Genomic DNA, 24,589 nt, shown 5'->3' with positions numbered 1-24,589 from the left:
CCTCTCCTCTCCTCTCCTCTCCTCCACAACCTCTCCTCTCCTCTCCTCTCCTCCACAACCTCTCCTCTCCTCTCCTCCACAACCTCTCCTCTCCTCTCCTCTCCTCTCCTCCACAACCTCTCCTCTCCTCTCCTCCACAACCTCTCCTCTCCTCTCCTCCACAACCTCTCCTCTCCTCTCCCTCTCCTCTCCTCTCCTCCACAACCTCTCCTCTCCTCTCCTCCACAACCTCTCCTCTCCTCTCCTCTCCTCCACAACCTCTCTCTCTCCTCATCCTCCTCTCCTCTCCTCCACAACCTCTCCTCTCCTCTCCTCCACAACCTCTCCTCTCCTCTCCTCTCCTCTCCTCCACAACCTCTCCTCTCCTCTCCTCTCCTCTCCTCCACAACCTCTCCTCTCCTCTCCTCTCCTCTCCTCCACAACCTCTCCTCTCCTCCACAACCTCTCCTCTCCTCTCCTCCACAACCTCTCCTCTCCTCTCCTCTCCTCTCCCCTTACATGCACCATAATGCAGTGGTTCCCAAAGTGGGGTCCGGGGACCCCCAGGGGTCCTTGAGGGAGTTCCAGGGGGTCCCCAGCTAAATTATAGTTTAGAACCAAATGGAATCCAAAGGAAAGTATACACACATCTCTAAAAAACGTTCAAGTGCTGAACAAAAAGATACGTACAGGAGAATAATAAGGAAAAATTGTGGCAAATCTGGAAAAAAAATGCTTACCACTAGCTTTCTTCACAGATGTGTTCATAAAGGTGTCTACTATCACAGAAAAATGTGTTCCAAGCCAACTCCCTTGGGAAACTTTGTGGGAGCCAATCAAAGTCGGGGTACCAGGGCCAAAGGCTGTGCAGGTAGACCACATGACATGACCCTAATATATATAAAAAATCACACCCGTGTGAACTGAGTGGTGTAAGGTCTTATATAGACTGATCAGCTGTGGTCTGACGTAATGTCTGACGTAATGAAATCACACCCGTGTGAACTGGGTGACCATAGCAACCATGCTCATTTTTTGGTACGAACAGACACGGCTCATTCTTTTGGTACGAACAGACACGTAAACTAAAAATCACACCCGTGTGAACTGAGTGGTGTAAGGTCTTATATAGACTGATCAGCTGTGGTCTGACGTAATGTCTGACGTAATGAAATCACACCCGTGTGAACTGGGTGACCATAGCAACCATGCTCATTTTTGAGCATGGTTGGTACGGACAGACACGTAAACTAAACGGACAGACACGTAAACTAACAAAGCCAGTTGTAGGAGTGGTTTACACCACTCAAAAAGGAATCTGCCACTTGAATTCGGGTGACTTGATTGATTGATATGAAAAAGGGCCTCTTACTCAAACCCACAATGAAATACTTTGTTTTGTGTTGCGCACAAAATGTCAGTAGCATTACAAAGTTTTATAGGGAAAAAAGCCCTAGCAATTTAATTTCCCCCCTCCTCTATTTCCCATTCCAAGTGTGTTTGTCTTATATGCAACGCCAACACCATTATTCCAACGCCCCCTCAGGTACATTCTTTTCATATTGTTTTTGTGTAGGACTATAGATCTTGAGCTGGTCATTTTGAAAGTAGCTCTCAAGTCAAAAAAGTGTGGGCACCTCTGGCCTAGGATAACAGCAGGACATTTTAAAATTGGCCAATATGAGCTTGTGAGCAATGTGAGGTGTGTAAATAGGGTTTTTTTGGGGTGCTGAATCTGTTCCAACCATTCATTTTCAGTAAAAATGACTTCATGGCCATACAATAGGCCATGCCTGCTTTTGCATGGCATGGCCCACACACACAACACACAAACAGAAAAGAAAACACCTTAGACATCCATTGACATTCATATCATGGCATATTAGTTAGTATGCATGTCTGGGACATACAAAAGCAGACAATGTTATGGCCAGGGAGTCATTTTTACTGAAAGGTAATGGCTGGAACGGATTCAGCAAAAAACCCTATTTACACACCTCACAAGCTCATATTGGCCAATTTGACATTGTCCTGCATTTATCCTAGGCCCTCCGGGTACTCCAACTTTGATTGGCTCCCACAAAGTTTCCCAAGGGAGTTGGCTTGGAACACATTTGTCTGTGATAGTAGACACCTTTATGAACACATCTGTGAAGAAAGCTAGTGGTAAGCATTTTTTTCCAGATTTGCCACAACTTAAGCTTATTCTCCCTAACTAGAAGGAGAGAATGTCCGCACACTGTTGAGTAGCTCCCACTGGAAATGTTATTTTTTAAATGATGACAACGTTTCGACCCCTTATGGGTCTTCGTCAGGTAACTGACGTCAGTTTCCAGTGGGAGCTACTCAACAGTGTGTGGACATTCTCCTCCTAGAACCAAATGGACCCTTATGGGTCTGTAACTCTGAGTTAGGGTCTGTTTGGTTCCATTTGTACACTCTTGTACGTTAAATTAACATTGGTTTTACAATATAAATTGGAGGTCTCAGAGATAGAAATACCATTAAATGGGGGTCCGTTAGACTAATGCATGTCAAACTGGGGGTCACTACTAGAGCCGTACGCATCTTCTCTTATGGGGGTCCCTGGCATATCTCTTCAAATGGGGGTCTGTGGGCTGATTGGTGTCAATTTGGGGGTCCTTGACGTGAAAAGGTTTGGGAACCACTGCCAGAATGCATCAAATAATGGATATCGTCGCTGTCTGGTGGAAAAGGAAATTGGTTAAATATCTCATATCATTTTGTCAAATATTTATTATACCCACAGACACACTTAAAACACATTTACTTTCAAAAGGTTTCCAAAATATCAGATCTACAGTATGAGCTCACAGCGTGTTGCCATGTGACGCGTCGTATACTGTACCTTGCAGATCTACTAGTATTTTCACTACATTTTGTGTGACACTCTTTTATGTCGGAATTAATTCACAAAACGAAATACAGACATTACAAAATAATTTGAAATGCGAAGATACAGGTAGACCTGTAACAATTATTATAATCCCCTAAGCGCAATTATTTGAGATAATCGCAATTATTTTTGCAGAATCGTCATAATCGTTTCCAAATGTTCATACATTTTCAAACATTTTCAGTTCTACAAGCTTACAACACGCCATGAAGTGTCAACAAGTTGTTCGTGTTCATGTACTATACATATAAATTAAATACATGAAGTAAATGTGTCATATACGCCCTGTGCAATGTGTTATTATTAAGCCTGAAAGGAAATTAAAATTGTATTCATAATGTTCAAAGTCCAATGCCAAGAACACAATTAAATCAGTTTAATTCAATTAAATCGTCAAACTTAAAGTTTGTAATCCTGACAGCCTCTAGATACAGGGTTTTATCTGCCTGATGACAGCAGCAATATGAAGGTTCACATTCAGTTCATCAGTTTCACTTTATTTTATTTATAGTACAAAATCACCCCAATGGGTCTCTGTGCACGTGACGTTACAGCATTAATACATCAAAAAACTAATCAAAGACACAAATAGCATAGCAATAAAAAACATAGTAAAACATTGTAAAATGTGGACCACAGCTATATGGATCATACAGATTAAAACTAGGCGTAACCGTAGTGCATAGAAAAAAGGTGTGTTTTTAGCCTCGACCTAAATATGTCCAGGGAGTTTGCATTTCTGACATCCTAGCATTTCTGACATCCTAGCATTTATGTTTGCATTTCTGACATCCTAGCATTTCTGTTTGCATTTCTGACATCCTAGCATTTATGTTTGCATTTCTGACATCCTAGCATTTCTGTTTGCATTTCTGACATCCTAGCATTTCTGACATCCTAGCATTTATGTTTGCATTTCTGACATCCTAGCATTTCTGACATCCTAGCATTTATGTTTGCATTTCTGACATCCTAGCATTTCTGTTTGCATTTCTGACATCCTAGCATTTCTGTTTGCATTTCTGACATCCTAGCATTTCTGTTTGCATTTCTGACATCCTAGCATTTCTGTTTGCATTTCTGACATCCTAGCATTTCTGTTTGCATTTCTGACATCCTAGCATTTCTGTTTGCATTTCTGACATCCTAGCATTTCTGTTTGCATTTCTGACATCCTAGCATTTCTGTTTGCATTTCTGACATCCTAGCATTTCTGTTTGCATTTCTGACATCCTAGCATTTCTGTTTGCATTTCTGACATCCTAGCATTTCTGTTTGCATTTCTGACATCCTAGCATTTCTGTTTGCATTTCTGACATCCTAGACATCTTAGCGTCTCTCTCTCTCTCCAATGCGTCTCCAGGTACGAAGCGGTGCATCCGGTGAGAAACTGGACCGACATCAAGCGGCGGGTCGGGCCGTACCGGCGCTGCTACACCTTCACACACGCCTCCATGCCGGGAGAACCCCTGGTGGTCCTGCACGTGGCGCTGACGGACGACATCTCTGACAACATCCAGGTCAGAGAGCCAGTCTCGTTAGGATGCGTGGTCCATATGTGACCAGATTTGACTGAGAGACTGCCATCGCGCAAATTCCAGCTTTTCACCAGAGGATAAATACTTTCGTTTTTTTTTGTTTTTTCCCCAAAATGAGTTAATAGCACAGGCAGACTCTTCACATACTAGAGCATGTCTGAAATAAGTGGCAGAGCTAAATTCAACATGTAAATATGAAATAAATGCTTAAACATGTAGCTAGGTGTAATGCTAGAGACCACAGAAGACATGTAAATATGAAATAAATGCTTAAACATGTAGCTAGGTGTAATGTTAGAGACCACAGAAGACATGTAAATATGAAATAAATGCTTAAACATGTAGCTAGGTGTAATGTTAGAGACCACAGAAGACATGTAAATATGAAATAAATGCTTAAACATGTAGCTAGGTGTAATGTTAGAGACCACAGAAGACATGTAAATATGAAATAAATGCTTAAACATGTAGCTAGGTGTAATGTTAGAGACCACAGAAGACATGTAAATATGAAATAAATGCTTAAACATGTAGCTAGGTGTAATGTTAGAGACCACAGAAGACATGTAAATATGAAATAAATGCTTAAACATGTAGCTAGGTGTAATGTTAGAGACCACAGAAGACATGTAAATATGAAATAAATGCTTAAACATGTAGCTATAGGTGTAATGTTAGAGACCACAGAAGACATGTAAATATGAAATAAATGCTTAAACATGTAGCTATAGGTGTAATGTTAGAGACCACAGAAGACATGTAAATATGAAATAAATGCTTAAACATGTAGCTATAGGTGTAATGTTAGAGACCACAGAAGACATGTAAATATGAAATAAATGCTTAAACATGTAGCTAGGTGTAATGTTAGAGACCACAGAAGTGAACCTTTCAAGCCTGTTTTCTCAACTCGCTGTTTTTTTAAGACATTACTCTATAAGCCATATCTCCAAAACTGGTGGGTCAAACTGAACAACCAATATGTCAATTTTAAGCTATGATTCCCTGCTTTCATATGACATGAAAATTCTAAACAATCCAATGGCAGTCTCTCAGTGAAATTTGGTAACATATGAAGGGGTGGTCCTGCATGTGGCGCTCACAGAGGACATCTCTGATAACATCCAGGTCTCATTGGGCTCCATATGCTCCATATGAGGTGCATATAATGGTCCCGACGTACTAACAGTCCGCCATGCAACAGTCTGTCTGACACATGCATGGCTGGTTTTAGACAGTAACCTGTTTTGGTGTTTTAAAGCATTGTTATGCTTTAGCTATTGAAAAATAGCAGATCTACAAGCTCATAGCGCGGCACCGAGTGCCGTGCTAAGAGCTTGTAGATCTGCTTTTTTCTTTTTTTATCTGGAAAATGTGGTGCAAATCTTTGAATGTATATTCTGAGAGCGAACGGGGTCCCTGGAACTTACAACATATTTTCAGATGAGGGTCGGCGGCCAATTTCATATAATTTCTGGGATCCTTGACATGAAAATGTTTGAGAACCACTGATATAGAAACATGGGGTTTTCAGAAAACTGTCAGGATTTAGAAGGCATTTGTAGAACCGTCCTCAGGTCTAAATGGATTCAAGTAGAGGTACCCACTGTTTTGACCTGAGGACTACTTTATTTTTTTAATTAATTATTATTAATAGCAGTGCTGGCATTACAATGGTTTGACCTGAGGACTACTTACTATTAATAGCAGTGCTGGCGTTACAATGGTTTGACCTGAGGACTACTTACTATTAATAGCAGTGCTGGCGTTACAATGGTTTGACCTGAGGACTACTTCCTATTAATAGCAGTGCTGGCATTACAATGGTTTGACCTGAGGACTACTTACTATTAATAGCAGTGCTGGCATTACAATGGTTTGACCTGAGGACTACTTACTATTAATAGCAGTGCTTCATTACAATGGTTTGACCTGAGGACTTCCTACTATTAATATCAGTGCTGGCATTACAATGGTTTGACCTGAGGACTACTTACTATTAATAGCAGTGCTGGCATTACAATGGTTTGACCTGAGGACTACTTACTATTAATAGCAGTGCTGGCATTACAATGGTTTGACCTGAGGACTTCCTACTATTAATAGCAGTGCTGGCATTACAATGGTTTGACCTGAGGACTACTTACTATTAATAGCAGTGCTGGCATTACAATGGTTTGACCTGAGGACTACTTACTATTAATAGCAGTGCTGGCATTACAATGGTTTGACCTGAGGACTTCCTACTATTAATAGCAGTGCTTCATTACAATGGTTTGACCTGAGGACTTCCTACTATTAATATCAGTGCTGGCATTACAATGGTTTGACCTGAGGACTACTTCCTATTAATAGCAGTGCTGGCATTACAATGGTTTGACCTGAGGACTTCCTACTATTAATAGCAGTGCTGGCATTACAATGGTTTGCCTGCTATAGAATATGTGATGGAGCTGAAAGGCTGTTCTTCATGTGAGTCAATCATCAAGTTGCCTTAATTCAAAGTGTCGGATGCCAAAAAGAGGAGGAGATTTGTGATGTATTTTAATACATTTGCTTAGGGGTCAGTCTACCTGCCTTTGTGAGTGATCTACTGTTTTGGGCACCAGATCATTTAGAGAGCATTGAGTGAAGTTCATGGTATTATTATTATATAGCTTATCTTTATGAACCACATGAATCCTACCATCCCTATTCTGGGCATGATGTCATAATGGAAGAACATTCGCTGAAAATGTCAGACTTTTAAATTAAGCTGCTACCATTTACAAACATTTAGAAGGCCCCACTAAGGTTTTGAAAACACAAATCTTTTCGGTATCGGGTCGGGTACGGTCGCCCCTTTTCCATCTTACCCCACTACTCTACCTAGCTGTAAATAACAAACATAATTCATGTTGGTGATTATATATAAGGTATTAAGGTATTATAATGTTAGTATTATCATATTAATTTATCATTATTAAGTTCACTCTGTATATCCACAGGCATAATAGCATGAGGATGCCATTGCAAAACATGGGCTACATGGAAGAAATGTGTTTAATAAAACGAAATTAACTGCTAGAAGGTCCTAAATTAACTTAATTAAGCAGTCACCGTCTTGTTGTCCTTTCTTCATTTTACAGAGTATAGAGATCGACTACTATAAATCTGTATACAAGATAATTTCAGAGAGGGAGGGACTAGATTAACTGTTAACTACATTAAAACATTTCGAGTTGGTAAAGGGGCGAGTTGGTAAAGGGGCGAGTTGGTAAAGGGGCGAGTTGGTAAAGGGGCGAGTTGGTAAAGGGGCGAGTCGTCTGGTATTCATCTTTTCTTATGGGCGTGCATGACAACTCTTTTGGTCTGCTGCCTAATGCATATCAATTTATCTGAGGTTCCCAAACTCTTTCGTGTCAAGGACCCCCAAATCAACATTTATTAGGCCACGGACCCCATTTTAAAACATATGCCAGTGACCCCAATAAGGGAGGATTTGTACGGCTGTAGCAGTGATTCCGAAACATATTAGTTTCACACGCATTATGCTACGGACCCCCGATGTAATGGCATTTCTATCTCTGGGACCCCCAATTTATATTGTAAAACCACTGTTAATTTAACTCTGAGAGTGTACAAATGGACACTCTCAGAGTTACAGACCCATAAGGGTCCATTTTGTTCCTAACTATCTAATTGAGCTATAGGTACCCCCTGGAACTCCCTCAAGTACCCCTACTTTGAGTACCACTGCTCTAAGGCAGAGTTGGTTTTCAGGCAGGTTGCTGTCTGCATTTAAACCTGTCTCTACACGTTTTTCCCCTCCTGTTCCTGGCAGACTATCGTCCGTGAGTTTGCCACCCTGGACTCTGAGGAGGATGTCACTAAAATCAACACCGCCATCTTCTACTCCATCACCTCCACCCAGGCAGGCCTCCAGGGGGTGGAGCTGGGAAACTACCTCATCAAGAGGGTCGTCCGAGAACTACAGGTGGGTGGATGGGTGGGTGGGTGGGTGGATGGGTGGATGGGTGGGTAGGTGGGTGGGTGGATGCATGGGTGGATGGATGGATGCATGGAGAGATGGATGGATGGGTGGGTGGATGCATGGATGGATGGACTACAGGGGGTGGAGCTGGGAAACTACCTCATCAAGAGGGTTGTACGAGAACTACAGGTGGGTGGGTGGATGCATGGATCGATGGCCTACAGGGGGTGGAGCTGGGAAACTACCTCATCAAGAGGGTTGTACGAGAACTACAGGTGGGTGGGTGGATGCATGGATCGCTGGCCTACAGGGGGTGGAGCTGGGAAACTACCTCATCAAGAGGGTTGTACGAGAACTACAGGTGGGTGGGTGGATGCATGGATCGATGGCCTACAGGGGGTGGAGCTGGGAAACTACCTCATCAAGAGGGTGGTGCGAGAACTACAGGTGGGTGGGTGGGTGGATGGATGGGTGGGTGCATGGATGGATGCATGGGTGTGTGGATGGATGGATGGGTGGGTGGGTGGATGGATGGATGGATGGGTGTGTGGATGGATGGGTGGGTGGATGGGTGGGTGGGTGGATGGATGGATGGATGGATGGATGGATGGATGGATGGGAGAGAGAGAGAGTGTGTGTTCTGGTATCAAACTATACTCTACACCAAACATAACAGTTCCCATTATGCACGGCCCATTTAACAATCATATTATTGTAATTAGTAAAAATGCATTAATATTTTCATCACTTTTAATGTTGCAGCTGCTGTACGTGGAGATGGTTTTAATGACCTTATGTCCTGCTGAGTAGCTTTGCTGGTAATTCTAATACATCAGTTAATGTATGTTTTGTCAAGTCATTGTATTGGGAGTAAAAATAGACCATTTGCCTCCTGAGAAGTAGAAGAGTGGAAGAATAATGTATGACATGGAAATACTAAAGCAAAGAAATATACTACACAGGCTGTGTGTGACGACAAATTAACCTTTTTATTGCCATCTACTTTTATAAACAGTATCACTTTGCTATACTGTAGGTCAAGGTTGACATAAGACCAGTGATAAAAGTCTTGTGTCTGTTGTAATAATAGCCATAAAATGTTAAGTGTTGGAGGGGTCCTTTTCAGATAGTGATAATAACAGTTTTCCAGCTCAGAATGGGCCTTTGATTGGTGACTACAAGTGACATTAATCATGCATGATCTCTCCACGTCACGACTATGACAGCAACATTGTCAATAGCGTGGCGTGCCGTGGAGTGAGTTTGAGGGAGAACCAACAGTGGAATGCCACCTATTTTGCAAAATATTCTTTTTTTATAATACTCCTACGATTTTTTTCCCATGCGAAATAAATCGGTACACAGTATCTCTGTAGTCATGTGATTAAGACTATATTGATATTGATATTATTCGTTCAGAATCAGATTCAATCCCTCCTAATTGGCTAACATTGGCGTCCAAAGTTTGCAGGAACAAAATGCCCCAAATCATGAACGCAGCGTCCGATTTCCGTTGCAATTTTGGCACATTGTCATTGGCCTATTATAGCGCCACCAGGAGGCCACAATAAGCTACCTGACCTGGTGGAGCTCTGTGCTCCGAGGAGAACTTTTTTTCTAGTTTTAAGTTGTGAAATGATGTCTGTTATTTGTCATAATCTGACCTGTGCATCATTTTGTTCACGAAGCCCAAAAAGCCAAACAGAAATTTAAATTGTCTTCATAATGTTCCAAATGTTCAAAGACGGAAACGCAATTCAATCGTTAATCATCAAATAAATAATCATGACAGTCCTACTGTAGAGCGTCGCAGTCCCGCCCCCTTTCATGGCCTGGGACAGATGTTCCCATATTCTTTTCCCCATAGACGTTTCAGAAAGTATTTATTAACCCATTTTGGGCGGGAACCCCTTTTGGTGTTTTTCTATTGAAAAATCGCAGATCTACAAGCTCATTTGAACTTGTAGGTCTGCTATTTTTGAAAAATCTTAAAAATGCGGCACACATCTTTGAATAGGTATATATTCTTTCAGAGCGAATGTTTTTTTTTATTTCGACGTCAGGCCTAATTGGGTTAAGCCTCGGACGAAGCCAACTCGCCTCCTCACAAATCATGGCAATAAGCACATGGACCGAACAAATGATGAAAAAGAAGGGAAAAAAGGCAGGGTACAACAATTTATTTATTCTCTCTCTCTACCAGCACGTCTTTACCAAAAATACATGGCAGTGTGGCGCTGCCCACCCAGAAGGCGCTCTCTAGTCTGTAGACACGGCCCCTAACACTATGTAGCTTCTTGCATGGGGTCAGTGTTGTTTTCGTCGGCTAAAACTAAGACGAAAAATGTTCGTCGACTACCTTTTTTCACTGGCGAAAACTGAATAAAACCTAAATCAAAACTAAGCTATGATGGCTAAAACTAAGACTAAATATATTGACAATTTCGTCAACAAATAAAAAACTAGACTAAAATGTTAGGAAGGGACTAGTGGACAAGAGATCCAGTATAAGTCATTTTACACTTGGTTGCATGATGAAAATGGCAAAAAATACAAGCTCAAGCTTGTACGTAGATCGGCTATTTTGAGCAAGTGTAAAAACAGTCATTACGACGGCATCTACGAAGCATCTACGAAGGCCTGACAAAATACATTTTGTTTGACTAAATCAACTGTAGATTTAGTCGACTAAAATCTTATGCTATTTAGTCAACAAAAACTAGATTAACACTAAAACATTCCAGGTGACTAAAACAAAATGAAAACTATTCAAGAGGGGCGGTGGTGGTTCAGGGGTAGAGTGGCTGGATGGTAACCACAAGGTTGCCAGTTCAAACCCGGGCTCCCCCAGAGTTGGTGTCGAAGTGTCCTTGAGCAAGACACTGAACCCCTAATTGCTCCCGATGTTGGTGCCTTGCATGGTTTCCGCTGCCATCGGTGTATGAATGTGTGTATGAATGGGTGAATGTAATGCACAATCTATGTAAAGCGCCTTGGATAAAGGCGCTATATAAATGCACCATTTACCATTTATACCATGACTAAAACTACTGCCAAAAACAACAACATTTTTGTCATGACTTCATATCAGAGTGGTTTTACTCTGAGTTGTAACGTCCACTCTGTCTCTGGTGAGCTTCCAGACCAGATGCCCAGATGGCAAAGAATCAGGAAACCTTTGGGGGAAATCATGTTTTCTTTTGAATGTGCTTCAAAAGTGTTGCTTTTTGCTTTTTGTCCCTGGCAGATATTACATGGACGTGGCTCCAACACACAGTCACACACACACATTCGCACGCACGCAAGCACACACACACAGACACACACACACACACACACACACACACACACACACACACACACACACACACACACACACACACACACACACACACACACACACACACACTCACACATTTATGACACACAGATTATGTGCTTCAAAAGTGTTGCTTTTTGTCCCTGGCAGATATTACATGGACGTCGCTCCAACACACACACACAGTCACACACACACAGTCGCAAGCACACACACACACACACACACACACACACACACACACACACACACCCACACACACACACACACATTGATGACATACAGATTATGTGCTTCAAAAGTTTTGCTTTCTGTCCCTGACAGTTTGTGTGGATATTACATTACATGGACGTCGCTTCAACACACACACACACACACACACACACACACACACACACACACACACACACACACACACACACAGAGCCTGTGCATGTAGTATATTTCTTTGCTTTAGTATTTCCATTTCATACATTATTCTTCTACTTCTCAGGAGGCAAATGGTCTATTTTTACTCCCAAAACAGTTACTTGACAGCTATAGATATATTTTAATACAAAACATACATTAACTGATAGATTATGATGTATTAGAATTACAAGCAAAGCTACTCAGCAGGACATGAGGTCATTAAAGGTCAAAGCTACTCAGCAGGACATGAGGTCATTAAAATCAGCTCCACGTACAGCAGCTGCAACATTAAAAGTGATGAAAATATTAATGCATTTTTACTAATTACAATAATATGATTGTTAAATGGGCCGTGCATAATGAGAACTGTTATGTTTGGTATAGTGTTGAGTATAGTTTGATATCAAGAAGACTTTAGTGGTTTTTAATACTCAAGGAACATTTTGAGTTTTTCCACCACCGACGCACACACACACACACACACACACACACACACACACACACACACACACACACACACACACACAGTCAGTCCGACTACTTCCCCAGAAAACTAAATCTCCCTTGCAATAAAAAATGCGAATCCCCTCAATAAGCACAGAAGAGTCCTCGAATGTCAGGCCTCTCCAGGTAGCACTTGTTAATCCATTTAGACCTGGGAACGATTCTACAAATGTCTTCTAAATCATGACAGTTTTCTGAAAAACCCATGTTTCTATGTCAGTCGTTCTCAAACATTTTCATGTCAAGGACCCCCAAAAATATATGTAATTGGCCGCCGACCCCCATCTGAAAATATGTTGTTCCAGTGACCTCCCAAGAAGCAAAGATTTGAGTTAAAAACGTTTGCTCTGAAAGAATATATATATATATTCATAGTTTTTCAAAAAATAGCAGACCTACAAGCTCGTAGCGCGGCACTCGGTGCCGCGCTATGAGCTTGTAGATCTGCTATTTTTCAATAGCTAAAGCATAACATAATGCTTAAAACACCAAAAAGGGGTTCTCGCCCGAAATGTGTTAAATGACTGGAACATTGAACAGAACATCAAAAGCCAATCCATGTGACAGCTGGGAAATAGCTTTTTCTAGTGCGTGCTCATGAAAATCCAGCCCGACCCCCGTTTGGTTATATTTCACTCAGTCATTCGAGTCATACTGGAGTGTTCTGAGAGGCTGCTGCTGCCTGGAGGCTTTTCATTTATTGGCATTTTGTATGATGGCGATACGGCGTTCAATAACCTCCTGAAGATATTACTTTTCTGTTTACACCGTTTGATCTGTTTTCTTGTGTTTTGCTGTGGTATTTGTTTGTGCTGATATGATAGCCCGGCTATTTTGTACTTGTGTGTTGGCCCAAAGTACTTGGCCAATAGACAGATTGCAGATGCTATCACAAATTCCTCCTTAAATGGTAAATGGTGCATTTATATAGTGCCTTTATCCAAGGCACTTTACATAGATTGTGCATTACATTCACCCATTCATACACCGATTGCAGCGGAAGCCATGCAAGGTACCAACCAGCACATCGGGAGCAATTTGGGGTTCAGTGTCTTGCCCAAGGACACTTTGACATGTAGACAGGAGGAGCCGGGATTCGAACCGCCGACCCATGGATCATTGGACGACCTGCTCTACCTCCTGAGCCACAGTCGCCCACAGTTGAAAACGGCCTCCCCCCTGGCCAGCTGGGGCGCCTGATGGAGGGGAAAGGAACTGGTTGGAATAACGTGTTCCTTCCACACACTACGTCCAACCAGGGAAACTCCCCCCTGTCAGGTGTAAAGGAGCAACTTGGACACTCGTGTATGAAGGAAGCATGAGTTCAAGTCCGTTGCAACTTGTTCCTTCCACGTGCTACGTCCAACCAGGGAAACTCCCCCCTGTCAGGTGTAAAGGAGCAACTTGGACACTCGTGTATGAAGGAAGCATGAGTTCAAGTCCGTTGCAACTTGTTCCTTCCACGTGCTACGTCCAACCAGGGAAACTCCCCCCTGTCAGGTGTAAAGGAGCAACTTGGACACTCAGGCATGAAGGAAGCATGAGTTCAAGTCCGTTGCTCTCCCCATGTCCCCCATATATGGGGACTAGGTTGGCGGAGGGTGTGTAGAGCCCAGGATCACATTAGATAATTGGCACAGGGGTGAAAAAATGGGTTACAAAATCGTGGGATAAAAAAATCTTCCTTGAAAGATGCGATATCTTCTTTTTCAACGTGTTGCTGCTTCTGTCCTGTCGGGGAGGGAGGGAGGATTCAGAACTTTCCATGCTCCAGAGTGTGATTTGTGTTGAAACAGACAGAGGCCCTGGCTGGCACTCTGACAGGACTTTATTCTGGTGTAAAGGTGAAGAGAGGCCACTTCAGTGACGGACGGATTCTTAAGGAGGACGAGAAAAGGTCAGGGGATTTGATTTAGGGGGTGGGCAGAGTTGGTCTTTGTGGATTAGGACCCCGAGGGGGCCTCGTTCTGACACATACCTGGCTCTATCTCCTTCCCTCTTAATTCTTCCTGATATCGCTGCCTAGTGCTCAGTACAATGTTATCTAGGAGCGTACACCCATGCCAATGTCCAGCTCTATTCATTCCTCCTTCAATACCCTCCGTCTCCCTGTCTAACAGTCACCTGACCTGAATCATTACATGATCATGAATCATTACATGATCTTCACATATTTCTTTTGTTATCCCATTCTGGGCGGGAACCCCTTTTGGTGTTTTAAGCATTATGTTATGCTGTTGAAAAATAGCAGATCTACGAGCTTGTAGATCTGCTATTTTTGAAAAAATCGTGAAAATGTGGCGCAAATCTTTGAATATATATTCTTTCAGAGCGAACGTTTTTAACTCAAATCTTTGCTTCTTGGGGGGGAACAACATATTTTCAGATGGGGGTCTGCGGCCAAATACAGATAATTCTGGGGGTCATGAAAAAGGATGAGTACCACTGACATAGAAACAAAGGTATTTCAGGTATTTTTTAAATTTCGACATCAGCCCTAAATAGGTTATGCCTCCGCCGGTGGAGAGCTGCTGTGCACGCTGCCTGGACACCTAGAGTGTCCGTCAGTCCATCCGTCTATCCGTCCGTCTTGACATTGTTGAACCCGATTTCTCAGGAAGGCCTTCAGGGAATTTCATGACATTTTGGCACAAACACAAACACCCACTTGGACTCACGGATGAATGGACTAGAAGTTAGGCGTGCAAAGGTCAAAGGTCAAGGTCACTGTGATGTACACGGCAACTGCAGGGTAAAAGAAAGCAATCTAGGGTTTCTTTGTGTGTGTTTTCTCTCATTTCTCCTAATCTCTTCCATGTCAATCTCTTCCATGTGTACTGTTGTGGTTTCTGTCGCTCCCAGACCTACTAGTCAGGGGGTATTAATACAATCTGGGAATACATTTCTTACCAAGAGTTTTCTTCACCAATGTGTTTGTAAAGGTGTCTACTAACATATCCCACATTGGTTTATATTCAACCACCCTAGGGGAAGTTTTGACAGCTGCTGAAAGGTGGGGTACCATCAACAGCCAATATATGGCAAAATGTTCTAAATTTCATTATGCTTTAAATAGCATGTGACAGGCAAGTGTCTATGGCCGTTTTTTGCCCAAGGAGTGTTTTTCGTGCAAAACTAATGCTTGGAATGGATTCAGGATGATGAAAACCCCCTAGTTTGACACGTCACATGCTATTTAAAGAATAATGAAATTTAGAACATTTTGCCACACATTGGCTGTTGATGGTACCCCAACTTTCAGCAGCTGTCAAAAATTCTATATGTTAGTAGACACCTTTACAAACACATTGGTGAAGACAATTCTTGGTAAGAAATGTATTCCCAGAATATACTGATAATACTGGTAATATTCCCAGCCCTACCATTGGCCTGGGGAGTGAAGCTTCAGCTTCAGCCAGGTGATGGCTGCTCAGATGGTCACAATGAGCGCCCAGAGGGGAGCCGTTAAGGATTAACCCTTTTAGAAAAACCTCATGTTTCTATATCAGTGGTTCTCAATATTTCATGTCAAGGACCCCAAGAATTATATGTACTAGTCCTTACCCGTTGTGAGATATTGCCCCCTGGGTGCGTTTTTAATTCACTAATAAATTCATTATAATTTGTTAAATTGGAAAAAGGGCTTTGTTAAGACTTCCATATTATTATGGTCAATGCCTGTGTGAAAAGTGGGAGTGATTGGTGCAGGCAGTGAGGAGATACGGCAGTGTTTCTGACAGACACACATTCAGACATTCTGTTAATTATAGTGTGATTATAGTATGATGATGATATGATGATATGATGATGATGATCAGAAGTAGCAGATGTTTTGAGCTTGTAGTTTTACTACTTTTGCAACAATCCTGAAAAGTAGGCGGTGGCTCAGGGGTAGAGTGGCCACTAGGGGGCGGCGGTGGCTCAGGCGTAGAGTGGCCACTAGGGGGCGGCGGTGGCTCAGGCGTAGAGTGGCCACTAGGGGGCGGCGGTGGCTCAGGGGTAGAGTGGCAGCTTTGGACATTATGAGGTTAATTTCCACCCGACAAGAGACTATGTGGAGTCACCTCTCTGCTTCTTGAATTCACCTGACGGCACAGCGTTTTGTGGTGAGAGTGTCTCACACAGAGCTCCATGGTCATCTCTCCTCTTTTCACCTGACGGCACAGCGTTTTGTGGAGAGAGTGTCTCACACAGAGCTCCGTGGCCATCTCTCCTCCAGATCCACCTCCCTCCCCGCTGAGCAAGGCTGCCCCAGTGAACAATTACTTTTTGGGTCACTAGTGCAGCGACAAGGACACATTCCCTCAGCGACTTCCCTTCCCGTCCCACACACACACACACACACACACACACACACACACACACACAAACACCACCCAGTGTGTTCATTGGAGCGCCTGGCTGAGCCGCATGAGGCACCTCTGTTGGACATCGGGGATTGTTTTGACCTCCCAAGCCCACCCAGACACCAAACACCAGACATTTCAAGATGTAAACCTGACGAGTGCCGACATGTTTTCCTTAGAACTACTATAGGGCTGCAACTACTTTCTTTGCGATTACTCTATCGATTACTTTTTTGGTTAATTGAATGCATGGTCGAGAAGGCTTTTTAGAGGTTCGGGCTGGAGTTCTGTTCTAGCGATTACGTTTTCGATTAGTTGGATAGTCGACACACACAGCTCTGTGTGCACACAGGAGTAAGGGCTGGAATGGGAAATGGATCCAATGGTTCCAACAGCTATGAAGAAGCTACATTTTGGGTAGCCTATGTATAGAAGAGGGGAAGTCAAGACCACATTGTTTTTCCTAAACTGTCACATCACACCAAAGGTTCTCTCATGACACTTTACCTATAGTCCGGTGGCTTAGTGCAGGGGTTTTCAACCCGTGGGCCGCGACCCCCCGGGGGGGGTCACCAAATTATTTTGGGGGGTCCCCAAATTATTATTATTTATTTTTTGCAACTGAGTGGCTGGAAAAGAGAAATGAAGAGTTTACATAGTACACATAGTACATGCATAAACTTTCCTTAATGATTATATCTGGTTGCAGTATTTATTCATGATGTATTTTCACTATTATTATGGTTATTGTTGCGGTCAATTTGTATTGGGGGTGGGGAGGGGGGCGGGGCGGGGGTCACGAGACACGGCCAAAGCATTTCTGGGGGTCCCCAGCCAAAAACGTTGAGAACCCCTGGCTTAGTGAAAGGATAGTGCAATTGTGGATAAAAGCGTAATTTTTTTCATGATGTTTCGTTACGGTCAGTTATTGAATTTTAGCCCAGGAGCCCCTGTCAAATATCTATTTAAATATCAAATTGCAAGACTATCATTCATTATCAATGAAGTATGTGAAAGTCTGCCTAGCAGGCATGTGGCCCACTAACACACCCAAGCCATCAAGTCATTCCTTCTCCACAGAACTACAGTATATGGGTGGGTTAAGGAAGAAGGGTCATGGGTGCCAGTTTAGCTGACCATTCCAGAGGTTTCCAGAGCTCTCAGAGAGCTGATCAGATGCACCTGTAAAGGTGACTGTAGTACCTGCAAATGCAGCAATGCAAATTTGGACTGTTCCCCACTTTGCAAATGCAATTGTGCCAGCTAGACAGAATGAACAAGTTAACTCTATAACTTGTTTCGCACTATGATGCATATTCATTTGTATTCTTCATTGCCATAAAGGTGATAAGTCAACTTTATCACATTTGGAAATAATCTGCTCATTTTATGTTGTGTATATAGTCTGAAAAATACTAGGCGGATTTTCACAATTTGCAGCTTTCTTGCAATTTGAAATAGATTTAAAATAGATATTTGACAAGGGCTCCTAGGCTAAAATCCTTTACTATGTCCTAAAGAAGCCTCATACAACATGTGGCGCTTTTATCCCCAAGTGCACTATTCTCCTAAAAAAGTGCACTAAGCCTCCGGACTAATAGAGCAGGTCAAGGGGGGATGGCTGCACACGCAGATCCGACACACCAACGGAATGACATGCGGAAACAGCGGTCGGACATGCGGTCGAACATGCGCTGCTCCCGTGTTAGCGGTTATGGTTAGGTTAGTGTTTGAGGTAGGTTGTCAGTCTAATGACAGTCAGACCAATAGTTGGAACTAAAGCCTGTACCCGTCAAGGGACTATATATACAATCACCCTCGTGAACATGAACAAGCACTGGACGAAGAAACCTGGAGCAGAACCACCTGGCTCTATAGGTGGGTGGCCATCCACCTGGAGCAGAACCACCTGGCTCTATAGGTGGGTGGCCATCCACCTGGAGCAGAACCACCTGGCTCTATAGGTGGGTGGCCATCCACCCTGACCTGGAGCAGAACCACCTGGCTCTATAGGTGGGTGGCCATCTACCTGGAGCAGAACCACCTGGCTCTATAGGTGGGTGGCCATCCACCTGGAGCAGAACCACCTGGCTCTATAGGTGGGTGGCCATCCACCCTGACCTGGAGCAGAACCACCTGGCTCTATAGGTGGGTGGCCATCTACCTGGAGCAGAACCACCTGGCTCTATAGGTGGGTGGCCATCCACCTGGAGCAGAACCACCTGGCTCTATAGGTGGGTGGCCATCCACCCTGACCTGGAGCAGAACCACCTGGCTCTATAGGTGGGTGGCCATCCACCTGGAGCAGAACCACCTGGCTCTATAGGTGGGTGGCCATCCACCTGGAGCAGAACCACCTGGCTCTATAGGTGGGTGGCCATCCACCCTGACCTGGAGCAGAACCACCTGGCTCTATAGGTGGGTGGCCATCCACCTGGAGCAGAACCACCTGGCTCTATAGGTGGGTGGCCATCTGCCCTGACCTGGAGCAGAACCACCTGGCTCTATAGGTGGGTGGCCATCCACCTGGAGCAGAACCACCTGGCTCTATAGGTGGGTGGCCATCCACCTGGAGCAGAACCACCTGGCTCTATAGGTGGGTGGCCATCTACCTGGAGCAGAACCACCTGGCTCTATAGGTGGGTGGCCATCTACCTGGAGCAGAACCACCTGGCTCTATAGGTGGGTGGCCATCCACCTGGAGCAGAACCACCTGGCTCTATAGGTGGGTGGCCATCCACCTGGAGCAGAACCACCTGGCTCTATAGGTGGGTGGCCATCCACCTGGAGCAGAACCACCTGGCTCTATAGGTGGGTGGCCATCCACCTGGAGCAGAACCACCTGGCTCTATAGGTGGGTGGCCATCTACCTGGAGCAGAACCACCTGGCTCTATAGGTGGGTGGCCATCCACCTGGAGCAGAACCACCTGGCTCTATAGGTGGGTGGCCATCTGCCCTGACCTGGAGCAGAACCACCTGGCTCTATAGGTGGGTGGCCATCTACCTGGAGCAGAACCACCTGGCTCTATAGGTGGGTGGCCATCCACCCTGACCTGGAGCAGAACCACCTGGCTCTATAGGTGGGTGGCCATCCACCTGGAGCAGAACCACCTGGCTCTATAGGTGGGTGGCCATCCACCTGGAGCAGAACCACCTGGCTCTATAGGTGGGTGGCCATCTACCTGGAGCAGAACCACCTGGCTCTATAGGTGGGTGGCCATCTACCTGGAGCAGAACCACCTGGCTCTATAGGTGGGTGGCCATCCACCTGGAGCAGAACCACCTGGCTCTATAGGTGGGTGGCCATCCACCTGGAGCAGAACCACCTGGCTCTATAGGTGGGTGGCCATCCACCTGGAGCAGAACCACCTGGCTCTATAGGTGGGTGGCCATCTACCTGGAGCAGAACCACCTGGCTCTATAGGTGGGTGGCCATCCACCTGGAGCAGAACCACCTGGCTCTATAGGTGGGTGGCCATCCACCTGGAGCAGAACCACCTGGCTCTATAGGTGGGTGGCCATCTACCTGGAGCAGAACCACCTGGCTCTATAGGTGGGTGGCCATCTACCTGGAGCAGAACCACCTGGCTCTATAGGTGGGTGGCCATCCACCTGGAGCAGAACCACCTGGCTCTATAGGTGGGTGGCCATCCACCTGGAGCAGAACCACCTGGCTCTATAGGTGGGTGGCCATCCACCTGGAGCAGAACCACCTGGCTCTATAGGTGGGTGGCCATCCACCTGGAGCAGAACCACCTGGCTCTATAGGTGGGTGGCCATCCACCTGGAGCAGAACCACCTGGCTCTATAGGTGGGTGGCCATCCACCCTGACCCAGAAGCTGGCTCTATAGGTGGGTGGCCATCCACCCTGACCCAGAAGCTGGCTCTATAGGTGGGTGGCCATCCACCCTGACCCAGAAGCTGGCTCTATAGGTGGGTGGCCATCCACCCTGACCCAGAAGCTGGCTCTATAGGTGGGTGGCCATCCACCCTGACCCAGAAGCTGGCTCTATAGGTGGGTGGCCATCCACCCTGACCCAGAAGCTGGCTCTATAGGTGGGTGGCCATCCACCCTGACCCAGAAGCTGGCTCTATAGGTGGGTGGCCATCCACCCTGACCCAGAAGCTGGCTCTATAGGTGGGTGGCCATCTACCCTGACCCAGAAGCTGGCTCTATAGGTGGGTGGCCATCTACCCTGACCCAGAAGCTGGCTCTATAGGTGGGTGGCCATCTACCCTGACCCAGAAGCTGGCTCTATAGGTGGGTGGCCATCTACCCTGACCCAGAAGCTGGCTCTATAGGTGGGTGGCCATCTACCCTGACCCAGAAGCTGGCTCTATAGGTGGGTGGCCATCTACCCTGACCCAGAAGCTGGCTCTATAGGTGGGTGGCCATCCACCCTGACCCAGAAGCTGGCTCTATAGGTGGGTGGCCATCCACCCTGACCGCTTGGATTGAGAGATGACTGAGTGAGAGAGACAGAGAGAGAGAGAGACAGACAAACAGAGATTGAGAGTAAGATGCTCATATACACACACACACACACACACACACACACGAATGAAGGAAAGATGGATGGATGGATGGAAGGGAAAGAAGGAGGGGCAGACAGATGGCAATGAGTCTCTCGGGGGGGGGGGGGGGGGGGGGGGGGTAGCCCTTCACTCATCCGCTCTCCAAGCTGCTCTGTCACTTATCTAAGCGGAACGAGGGTACTTGGCGAGCGAGGAAGGTGAGCGGGTGAAAATGATCTCACGGCGCCATGAGAGAGAGGGGGAATACAAAAAGAAGGTTGGGGTGGATGCAACGAGAGAGAGAGAGAGAGAGAGACTGACTGGGGGTTCTAGTGAGGTCTGGAGCAGTATTCCGAGGAGGTGAAGGTGATTTCTACGCTTCCAGCGGAGGAGGGGAACGGTGATAAGGGAGAGGGAGGCTCCGACTCGACTCCGTGTCTACTGGGAGATTGAGAATGATGGGGTTGATGTTCTCACTGCTCTGTGCCTGAGCGCTGCCACGCAATCACAGGAAATGTGTTTTATCAGGGCTGCGATTTCTTTTTTTTAATATATATTTTGCCATGAATCGAGCGTGTTTATATTTACAATTAACTAAATCAATTAGACTGATTAACCGATTAAGCCCTATTTTATTTAGTCATTGTGTCACGCAGAAATGGTGATTTCCGGTATTCAATTATTTTCCGATTTTCTGTAAAAACTAAATTATTAAATCGATTAATTTGATTAACAGTTCCGCTCCTAATATACGTTCTGTCCAAATGCTAATTTACGAATGTCTGTCTGTCTGTCTGTCTGTCTTTGTCTGTCTGTCTGCCTGTCTGCAGTGCAAACCAAGCCAAAGTCATTCTGTCATGTATCTTTAGTGATAGTGGCTCAATAATGGCCGTCGTTCATGTTTTACCCACAAAAACTAACCTCCGTTCTCCGCTGTTCCTCCCCTCGGCTCCTCCCCTCGGCTCCTCCCCTCGGCATGTATGATTCACCTACTGTAATGACATGCTCCACATAATGGACGCCATGTTGAAAGTGGTCAAACCAACGGGGCTGATATCATGATATCGGCTGCATTATTATTGCTGATACTGGTTTGAAATTGATATCCATTGTAAATGACACATTTTCTCTCTCCTCCCTTTCTTTCTTCCTCTCCTCTCCCCTCCCCTCCCCTCCTCTCCCGCCCTCCCCTCTCCTCTCCCCCCCTCCCCTCCCCTCCCCTCCCCTCCCCATGCACAGAGTGAGTTTCCCCACATGGCCCAGTTCTCCAGTCTCTCTCCTATCCCGGGTTTCTCCGCCTGGCTCCAGGGCGTGCTCAGCCAGCACCGGAAGGAGGGCCGCGCCTCCTCGGACCTGCTGTCGGAGCCGGAGTGGAAGGAGGTGGAGGAGGCCACCGACGCGGCCGCCGGCGCCCCGGCCCTGGACGCCCTGCGCGCGCTGCTGGCCTCCAGCGAGTGGGTCCACTCGGAGCGGCTGACCCGCGTCCTGGAGCCCGTCCTGATGCGTCTCTGCGCCTGGTACCTGTACGGCGAGAAGAGGCGGGGCTACGCGCTCAACCCCGTGGCCAACTTCCACCTGCAGAACGGCGCCACCATGTGGCGTCTCAACTGGCAGGCCGACTCCTCCCCCAGGGGCGTGGCCAACTCCTGCGGCATCATGGTCAACTATCGCTACTTCCTGAACGACACGGCGAAGAACAGCGGCCTCTACCTGCAGAGCAAGGTCATCAGCACCTCCGACCAGGTGCTGGGGCTGGTCTCCCAGTTCCAGAAGAACAGCAAACTCTGAGACACACACACACACGCACACACACACACATACACACACACACACGCACACACATACACACACACACGCACGCACGCGCACACGTGCGCACGCGCACACACACACACACACACACACACACACACACACACACACACAGCTGCTCTGTGACAAGCACACAGATACATTGGATATATATTTTTGAATAATTTAGAGCCGTAAGTTCAGACGAGTACATGCCAAAGGCTACAACACTCATGGACTCAGAGACCGAATTCTCATGTTGTGCCTGGTATAAATATCACTTGGTATTTTTAGATTTCATATGTTGGACTCATGGATGATTATTTGTTCAGCAATGTTTTGTTTGATCCCCCCCCCCCGGAAACGGTAGCATATTATCGCACGTGAGAGTAAAGCCGCGTGCGTAAAGCAGAGCGATATCAGCCCGCTGCCGTTTCTGATCTCGGAAACGAGACAAGGATGTTTTCTGTAAATGTGTTGCGATGAAAGACCGCTTACATTGTAGCGCATCATCTACAGTACCGTAGTAAGGCCTCTTTTTGCCTCACAGGGTTTTCTTGAGGCTGAAGCTGTTTAGCATTGTCTGTCTGAGTGATTCCCGTTACTGAGCGGCTGTAGCTAACCCATTTAGAACCGACGTAAAAAAAAAAAAAAGTTCGCTCTGAAAGAATATATTTTCAAAGATAGCAGACCTACAAGCTCGTAGCGCGCCACTCGGTGGCGCGCTATGAGCTTGTAGATCTGCTATTTTTCAATAGCTATAAAGTATAACATAATGCTTAGTTAAAACACCAAAAAGGTGTTCCCGTTCAGAATGGGCTAATGAAGCGTGGGGCTCCTTATCAAGGCCACGCCGCGCCTCGGCCTGACAGCCTGTGTGAAGGCATGCAGGAGCTGGGAACCGATTGGAACATACTGGAATAAATGATGTTTGGATTATTTTCTGTTTGGCTGAACTGTCTCACTGGGGTGGGGGGGGGGGGGGGGGGGGGTGAGGTGGGGGGGTGGTGGGGGTGGCTGGGTTCGGGGGCTGTGAGAGGAGCGTTGAGTGATTTTCCGCACGGCGCACCTGCCCATGTTTGTACACGCATGTCTACTTTCGTGATGATTTCCTGCCCCGGCCCGGCACGGCAACCCGACGATACACGTTAACCCATTTGGAACCTGAGCTCGATTCTACAAAATGTGTTTCTGAATCATGACAGTTTTCTGAAAAACCTCATGTTTCTAATGTCAGTGGTGCTTCAACCTTTCTCACGTCAAGGACCCCCGGAATTATCTGTGTTTGGCCACC

The 24,589-nt window shown here is 45.7% G+C and overlaps 1 protein-coding gene across 1 annotated transcript in view; it reads left to right on the top strand.

Moving 5' to 3' along the window:
- Window positions 1–24,000, top strand: part of mlycd (malonyl-CoA decarboxylase) — a 77,096-nt gene extending 53,096 nt beyond the window's left edge. Inside the window, exon 5 of the mRNA XM_079502145.1 lies at window positions 22,744–24,000. Within this exon, the coding sequence (XP_079358271.1) occupies window positions 22,744–23,292 (549 nt within the window). The 3' untranslated portion in view covers window positions 23,293–24,000. The remainder of the gene's footprint in view (window positions 1–22,743) is intronic.
- Window positions 24,001–24,589: the final 589 nt, after the last annotated feature.

Source organism: Electrona antarctica (genome assembly GCF_951216825.1).
Source record: "Electrona antarctica genome assembly, chromosome: 5".
NCBI lineage: Eukaryota > Metazoa > Chordata > Actinopteri > Myctophiformes > Myctophidae > Electrona > Electrona antarctica.
This window is presented reverse-complemented; position numbering and strand designations above follow the sequence as displayed.